We start from the raw sequence: 7,895 nt of genomic DNA, 5'->3' as shown, positions 1-7,895 counted from the left end.
CCCGCCGGTGCGCACGACTTGTAGTGCGAGCGCTTGGCAACGGCACGAGCCCGTGGGGCAGCTACGTGCGTCTCAAATCGTCGCCCGTCGAAGCGCTGAAGATGACCTGGAGACTTCGCAGCCTCGGCCAGGACCTACGAAGCCACCTTGCCCTCCAAGCTTTCTCCTCGTTCCGTCTCGACGAACGACGTGCCGGCGCGGAGAAAGCGTCAACTCGTCGACCGCACCCTCGAACCCTTCTCGCACTGGCAACCTCCTCCTCCCCGCCAGTCTCCCTCGCCAGCGCTGGCCGCTCAGCCTTCTGATCAACCAACACAAGGCATCTTGCGACGGCGCGAGACGACCGGTGTCGTAGGAGGGTGGGCACCTTCGCTGTCCAGTGCCGGGCGGGAGAAGAAGAAGGTACGGGTCGAGTCGCCTCGAACGAGCGGGGCGCGAGTTGCGGAGGAGGAGAAGAGGCGGAGTGACAAGGGAAAGGGGAAGGCGAACGAGGCAGGTGCGAAGGAGCTCGTTCCGCCAACGCCGATCGAGCGCGAGGAGGCGAAGACGGCGAGGGGAGACAACCCCGAACTTGCGGACGGCGCGATCAAGCGGTGCATTCCATACGTGCGTGAATTTTTGCGCTCATTCTTTGATCTCTACTGACACGACTCGTCTTCGCAGCCTCACTGCCACAATCCCTCCACCTTGGTCGCCGTCAACATGGATCCCGCTCGGCAGCACCCGTCTCGCATCCTCCATTCTTTCGTCGATCCATCTTTCGACCCGCTCGCCTCGACTCTCGCCGCAGCGAACGGTGCAGCGACAAACGGCACGAATCAATCGCAGTACACGCTCGCCTCGCAACTCCCGCTCGACTCGCCTATCACCATGTCGTACCTCCAGCCCGGTCGTCGAGGAGCGTGGCTTATACCCGTCTCTGCGTCCTTGCCCATCCCGCACACCTCGCCCGTCAGATGGTTCGCTCAGCCTCCTCCGCCTCAGTCCTCTCCATCGCCGACTTCGGCCGAACGCTCGATCGACTGGACCGACGCACGACTCCGCGCACTGTGGTCGTTTCTGACTTCACTCCACGAGTCAGGTTCGTTCGGCCGACTTCGAGCAGTCGCCTGGTTCCCGCCTTCGTCGTCCGCCTCCGCCTGGCCAGAGATGATCCGCCTCAACTGCGACGCACACCTAGCACTCGCCATCCGAGGCTTGTTGGCGCAGGCAAATGTCAAAGCGCTGCGCGGTGTAGCGGGTGAAGGAGGAGGAAAGAAGCGAAGGAAGGACGAGGAGGAGGACGGCGAGAAGTGGCTCAGGGGGCGGGCGCTCGTCTGGGTCGACGATGAGGGAAGAGCGGTGTTGACGGCGTAGAAGAGGTAGACAGAGCTGTACAGGACGACACGGAGATGCGGTTCGTTCCTTGTATTTCCGTTACAGTGTTGTTGCCATTTTCACCTTTTCCCGGCGGCTTCGCAGTCACACTCGACGAAGATGAGCTCATTTTGCATCGTCTGGCAAGCATCTGAGCGTCCGCTGTCGAGGTGAACTTCTCCCCGTTCTCATCGCTCCGCTTCTTCGTCTCGACCACAACGGACTCATCGCACCGCTCGGCTCCGCCTGCATTCTACCGCTGTCTCTCGAGTTCCTCCAGCTCTGTCTGGGCGCCCGCGCGAGCAGCGTGTCCCTTGCGACCGTGGTCGCTCTCCCCAAACCAGAGGCTTCCTTGCTCTCGACGAACTCCTCTCCACGGCTCGCTGCTTACGGCTGCTTGCAGGACAGTTGACTGAGCGTACTGTATCGGCACCGCGACCTCATCGCCATCGTCTCTCTCGTCGCGACTCTCCTCCTCCTCGGCCACACTCGTCGCTCGAGCTTCTGCCTACATGATGCAAGAGACGCAGACTTTCGCCGCTACTTCCGAAGCCGAGCGCTCCCTCCTTCTCCCTCGAGCCCGCTGCCGCTCGGCGCCTGCAGTTCTAGTCACCGATCCACACCTCGATAGCATGCGCGTGCGCGGGCACCTTGGGAAGGACACCATCGGCATCTTCAATGGGGCCGGCGTTCTGCGACAGGCGAGAGAGGGCAGGCGCGAGATCGCGGGTGCGGTGAGTTCAACGGTCGATGGAACGGCCTCACCATTCGCAGCCCTGGAACGCCCGCCAATGCTAACGACGTGGCGTTCTTGGGCCACCAGATCCGTTGCTCTGACGAAGCCTCTCCTCCGACCTCCGAGCGAACCGACACAACCGACAATGCCCTGCAGGATCGCGAAATACTTCTCTCCGACATCAACAACATGATCGAGGCCTGCGGACGTTTGACGGCAGAGATTGCAGGAGAAGTGGCCCGGATGCAGGCGGAGGACCTCGAGATGGAGCGACTGGATGCCTGCCGAGTCGGTCTCCAAGGTGCGCCATATTCCGCCTCTCGCAATTGAGGAGTTGCTGGACGGCCGTGATGTTGACTTTACTCCCCTACAGGTCTCGTACTCTACGCGTTGCAGACAGCCTCAAGCATGGCGGGAAATGCTCTGTCCAGGCCAGATCTTCGCACGCTCATTTCGAACTGGTGGATTGTTGAAATCGGTGAGCCCTGCCAATCTTTGCACCTGTGGATAAAGCGCTGATGATTCTTCTCACGGTCGTTGCAGATTACGGTTGGGAAGACTTGTCCAAGGCGCTTCCCCTCACGACAGACGATAGATCAGTCGCCTTCTACCGCTTGATCGGTCCCGCCTTGAGCAAGAAGGTGTACGATGCTCTTGTCGTCATCGCTTGCCAGCAGTGTGGTCCCGCCGTTGCGGCATTTCAGGCCGCCGAACGCCTTTCGAGTGCGGAAGGCCCGCAGGTCAAATCCTTCGTGCACAACGGTGTCGAGCTTTGCGCTCCGAGGCGAGAGAGTGTGCAAGCGGTCCTCCAGCAGGTTGCGGACGAGGACGTGGTCAAGGCAGTCCTCGAGCTGTTGCCGAAGTGTGAGCCTCCTTCCTCTCGCCTTTCCCTTCCCCTGCTGAACTTGTCTTGATGTCGCTCCTACAGCGTCTTTTTGCGGCGAGTCCTTTACGATGGAGGAGGCGGCTGCGGAGCTGCGCGAGAGGCTGGAGGCGTCGGGGAACTAGGTGTGTAGGTCTCCGCTTCACTGCCCGAGCATCTCGACCAGGGGCGTGGGCACTCACATACCCATCTTGCAGCGCTCTGGTTGCTTCAGCCCAACGCCAGCCGACGTCAGCGACCTCACCATGTTGCCGACGTTGACATAGACTCGAACAATCCCCTCACGCTTCCCTTTCGCCTCCTTCCTTTGTTGCTGTACTCTTCCCTGCCGTGTTCTTGAAGCCGTTGCCTGTCTTCTTGGCAGTCGGAAAGCAATGCGAGGCTTCAGTTCGCCAGCTCTTTCGAGCTTAGGAAGGCCTTCCCTTTTTTCTCGCTGCGTATTGTCGCACGGCTTTCGCTTGGCCGGCTGAACGCCTCCCTCGTGCGTTTTGGCGTTGCTGTGAGGATCTCTCGTCCCTGAACGTCGCCGAAGAAGGACGAACACCTCCTCGTCGTCCTCGTGCTCCTGCCCCTCTCTCCCTCCTCCGTTTCTTCCGCTCTTCCTCCTTCGTCTCTTCCCCACTCACTACCACAAGTATCGCTGCTACTGTCACCTCAGCTCCTTCGCTGTCGCTGCACTCGCACACCCACTCACCCGGCTCAACTCCCCTTCACCTCCTTTCCTCCCCACGCTTCACTCGCTGCTCGCTCGCTCGATCCGCCTGCTTCTCTCTCTTCCTCTCCTTCCTCTCACTCTCTCGCGCCTGGGTCGACGCAAGAACTGCAGCGTAGTACGTCCACCCTCTCGCACGCTCGCCTTCTCACGCCCGTCTCGAGAAAGGCCAGCGATGATGCCTCAAGCCACACTTTTTCGAGTGCTCGCTCTTTTGTGATGTCTGCTGTGAGCGGAGAGATTCACACGCTGAGCTGGATTGACAGGAGGACGAGCGCAGGGAGGGGAGGTGCGTGGAGCGAGGACGAGGAAGGGGAGAAGCTGACCTGCTTTCCGCCCTTTCTTGCAGGCCCTCTCGACGTCTTCGCAACCTCTCAGCAACCCGTCAACCGTCTAGGTGCGTCTCCCACTTCATCCCTCGCCACCTTGCGCGACGACGAACTCTGCGAAAGATAAAGGTAGTCGGACCATCTGCCTGCGTCTCTCATGACCAGCCAGGGTGTATGACGACGACACAAAGGATACACTTGATCGCTGAGCGCTTCGGGAGCAGCTTTGGAGACGTTGGGAGGGATGAGCGCGCGCTGACCTTCTTCCTCCTCGTTCGCAGACCATCGCGCTCGACTCGCTCTGCTCCACGGTGCGTCGCTCTGCTCTCCATGCGCCTTGGGATACGTCGATCAGGAGCACAAGGGCAAGGATGAACCTCGATAGTCCCGCCGAGTCCTGCGTTTGTCGGACCAGGGTGAGGAGAAGGAAAAAAAAACAGGTTAAGGTCGCTGAGCCCGCTACGCAAGACACTCGTCAACCTCACGCCGGGGAGGTGCAACGACTGACACGCCTTCGCTGCGTACGCAACAGCTCGACTCGCGCTCCGTCTCGACGACTCGTCCCGTCCTCCTTCGCAACTCCCCTAGGTACGCTCGCCCTCCTCTCTCTCCCTTCCGGCGAGCACAAGGATGAGCACGCCACCCCAAAACGAATAAGCAAAGAAGCGGACTGGGAGGCGCTTTCGAGCGTTGAGCAGATGCCGACACCTCTCTACACCTTCTGTCTGAATTCTTCGCCGCCTTCCTCCAGCTATGAGCGCAAATTGAGCGTGGCTGACAACGCTCGTACAGTGCATACGCAGATATAGCATCCGTAGGCAAGGAGATGCAATTGCGAAGCACTTCGACGCCGCAAGGGCTTCGTCGCAACCTTTGCGAGGAAGCGCCAGCAACCGACACTGCAAGCGGAACAGCTGTTCCCTTCGGTGGCCCCGCTTCATTGTGCGCGCATTGACGAGCCTATCTCGAGATCGACGCAAGCGCAGCTCGCGAGCAAACAAGGTACGGCGACGGGCGACAAAGGCGGCGGGCGGCTCGCGAGCGGAGAGAGGGCTTTTGCGCGCGAGTGTGCGACTGCGTGTTCTTTGCCGAGATGGCATTAGCTTTCTGGAGGGTGTGCGCGAGCGGGTGAAAGGGCTCCAGGCTGGGTTGCGGGCGGCGGTGGGCGGGCTGCAGTCGCTCGTTCAGCGCGGGAGTTGGATGGGTGGCCGTGTTCGAGTCGTGCGGTGCCAGTGAGCTCTGAGTCGAACCAGCTGAGCGAGTGCGAGGGTGAGAACGAAGAGAGAGCGCCGTCGCTCGTCCCTTGTCCCTCGCTGTCCCTGCCCCGCGCCAGAACTCCTGTTTTGACATCACCAGCAGAGTTGTCAACGCACCTCGACACTCGCTGGGATCCCTGAACACAGCTGCTTAGCCTCCCACTCGCTTGCGCCGTCGTCGTCCGCCCACTCACCCGTTCGAGTCCCGACCCGCCTCGCCTCGTCGACGGGGACACGAGGGGCGATGCAGGCCGTCGCAGAGCACTCGCAGGGACACCTCCTGCACGCCCAGCCTCACCCGTCGCAGCGCATGCCCTCGCCCGCACACGCTCACCCACCGCCTGCGCTGCCCGTCACCCCCTCATCACAACAACAACCCGCTCCCGCGCAGACAACCGAGGGCGATGCCGCAGACGGGCAGAGGGAGAGCCAGGCGGGACCGGCGGCGAAGAAGCAGCCCACAAAGCTCTTCAGGTGCAACGGGTTCGGCGATTGCCAGATGACCTTTTCCCGCTCCGAACACCTCGCACGGCATGTTCGGTGAGTTCGGGACGACTTTCCGGGCTGCGGTCCCTCTCCAGAGCTGACAGGGCATCGTTACGCTCGCAGAAAACACACGGGCGAACGGCCGTTCCAGTGCCATTGCGGCCGCTCCTTCTCCCGCCTCGACAACGTCCGCCAACATGCCTCGACCGTCCACGCCGACCAGCAGGAGAAGAACCAAGAGACGATCGCACACCTCGTCTCGCTGCACAACCAGCTCTCGGCCTCGACCGTCGCCAAGCAGAAAGAGGCCGGCATGATTGTCCACGACCAGAACGTCGAGTCGCGGCCGAAGAGGAAGCCTGCTGAGACGACGGCTGGAGGCGAGACGAAGCCGAAAAAGAGCGCAGGAGGGAAGAAGAAGGGCTCAGCCGCGCAGAAGGCCAAGGAGCAGGCGGACGCGGTGGCCGAACTGGGCCAGCAGATCGCGGGCGACTTGGACCGCGTCGCGAATCAGGCGCCGCCGCCGCTTCCGAACCCTCCGCCGCAGTCTGTCTCGCCCTTCGGAGCGCCCGTCGACTCTGCGCCGCGAGACTCGCCGCGCGACGCTCCCCAGCCTATTCCGCCGCCCGGTCCCGCCAACTATCCCTACGCTGCTCCGCCTCAGTACCCTCCCTCGCAGTACCCGTCGTCGAACTACAACCCCTCGAACTCATACTACGGCGCGCCGGTCCACCACCAGCAGATCTACGGCGCGATGGGTCCTCCGCCGGGAAATGGAGGGATGCAAGCAGGCGGCGGATACGCAGGGATGGACTTTTACGGCGCAGGATACCCTCCTCAAGCCGGTCCTTCGTCTGTCTCGTCGGCCACACAAGGTCCGCCTTACTATTCCGTCTCGCCGCTCCCTCCGCCTCCGCCTCCGCAACACGACCGCGCACGCTACCCCTCCAACGTCCCCACCTCGCTTCCCTACCCTCCTGTACCTCCTCAACCCGCTCAAGCGCAAGCGCAAGCAGACGCCGGCGCCTTGACGCCCAACAAGATCTCCCTCCCGAGCATCTCGGCTCTCCTACCCGCTCCTTCGCCCGTCCAGCAAGGCCAGCGCGTCGAACCCGATCCAAACACCCAGCAACAACAACAACAGCAACAGTCGTACTTTGTCGCGAGCGCGCCAGGCTCGAGACCGCCTTCGACGCTGGGGATGCCGCCGCCTCCTCAGCCGCCGACACATCACCAGCAGCACCAGCATCACCAGCAGCAGCAGCACTATGCGTATCATCAGCAACATCAGCAGCAGGGAGAGATGCAGCATTACCAGCAGCAGATGATGCAAGTTTATCCGGTCGACCCGTATGCGAGGCCGGGGAGTACGACGGGAAGCGAGAGGGACGGGCCTCCTTCGTGCGTTTGACGCCTTCCCTCTCTCCACGCAGACGCAGACTGACGAGTTTGACGTAACACGCAGCTTGTCGAACGGCTCAACCTCGACCGCCTCAAGTTTCGCCAACGGCTCACCTCACCACCCTCACCTCCCCATCCCGCCTTCAGCAGCCTCTCACTACTCTCACCTCTACGCCCCCGCGCCCTTCAGCTTACCTACGAACCCCACCGCCGGCCCTCCAGCATACCACTACGCCCCTCCTCCGCCCTCTTCAGCTTCTTACTACGCTCCCCCGCCGCCGCAGGGGTATCAAATCCCCCCACAGCCTCCGTCGGCGTCGGGCGTTTATCCGAAGTTTACGCTTCCGGCGCAGCCGGCGCAGGGGTTGTATGCGGCTGGAGCGGGAGGAGGCTGGGCGGGTGCGGCTGGGCAGGGAGCGGCGGGTGGAGGAGCAGGAGGAGCGGCGCAGGCGCGATAGTACGGCGGAGAGCGGTGCTTGCCCGTCTTTTCGCCTCTTGCCTGCCGACACCCTCAATTCCGTTCTTCTCCTTCTTCGCTCGTCTCCACTCTCACTGCATCGCCTCTCGCAACTCGCCTCTTTCTCGTTCGTGATCACTCGTCCTCTTCTCAGTACCCAGTTCGCGCTAGTCTTACCTTGTCGTCCATCCCTATATACCCCTACTCTCCCTCGCCCCCTCTTCTCCTTTTTTGCTCCTCCCGAGCGTTGCGTAGTTCGTAGTTCTGCTGGGTTGTTGT

The 7,895-nt window shown here is 62.0% G+C and overlaps 3 protein-coding genes across 3 annotated transcripts in view; all 3 read left to right on the top strand.

Annotated features, from left to right (window-relative positions):
- Positions 1-1,356, top strand: part of RHTO_02695 (uncharacterized protein) — a gene marked incomplete at both ends in the record, with an annotated part of 1,474 nt that extends 118 nt beyond the window's left edge. Inside the window, 3 exons of the mRNA XM_016416369.1 lie at positions 1-65; positions 160-606; positions 664-1,356. The exon at positions 1-65 is cut by the window's left edge and continues 118 nt beyond it. Of these exons, the coding sequence (XP_016276088.1) occupies positions 1-65; positions 160-606; positions 664-1,356 (1,205 nt within the window). The remainder of the gene's footprint in view (positions 66-159; positions 607-663) is intronic.
- A 632-nt stretch (positions 1,357-1,988) lies between these two features.
- On the top strand, positions 1,989-3,100 carry RHTO_02694 (uncharacterized protein; the record flags this gene model as incomplete). The annotated part of the gene is made up of 5 exons (XM_016416368.1): positions 1,989-2,090; positions 2,180-2,393; positions 2,466-2,570; positions 2,636-2,956; positions 3,021-3,100. The coding sequence occupies 5 exons, from the start codon at positions 1,989-1,991 to the stop codon at positions 3,098-3,100; spliced, it is 822 nt and encodes a 273-aa protein (XP_016276087.1).
- Positions 3,101-5,516: 2,416 nt separating this feature from the next.
- RHTO_02693 (zinc finger, C2H2-type domain containing protein) lies at positions 5,517-7,617 on the top strand (the record flags this gene model as incomplete). Its single annotated transcript, XM_016416367.1, has 3 exons — positions 5,517-5,812; positions 5,882-7,159; positions 7,224-7,617. 3 exons carry the CDS (start codon positions 5,517-5,519, stop codon positions 7,615-7,617), a joined length of 1,968 nt encoding a protein of 655 aa, XP_016276086.1.
- Positions 7,618-7,895: the final 278 nt, after the last annotated feature.

The sequence above is a fragment of the Rhodotorula toruloides genome, assembly GCF_000320785.1.
Source record: "Rhodotorula toruloides NP11 unplaced genomic scaffold Scaffold2, whole genome shotgun sequence".
In the NCBI taxonomy this organism is placed as follows: Eukaryota; Fungi; Basidiomycota; class Microbotryomycetes; order Sporidiobolales; family Sporidiobolaceae; genus Rhodotorula; species Rhodotorula toruloides.
This window is presented reverse-complemented; position numbering and strand designations above follow the sequence as displayed.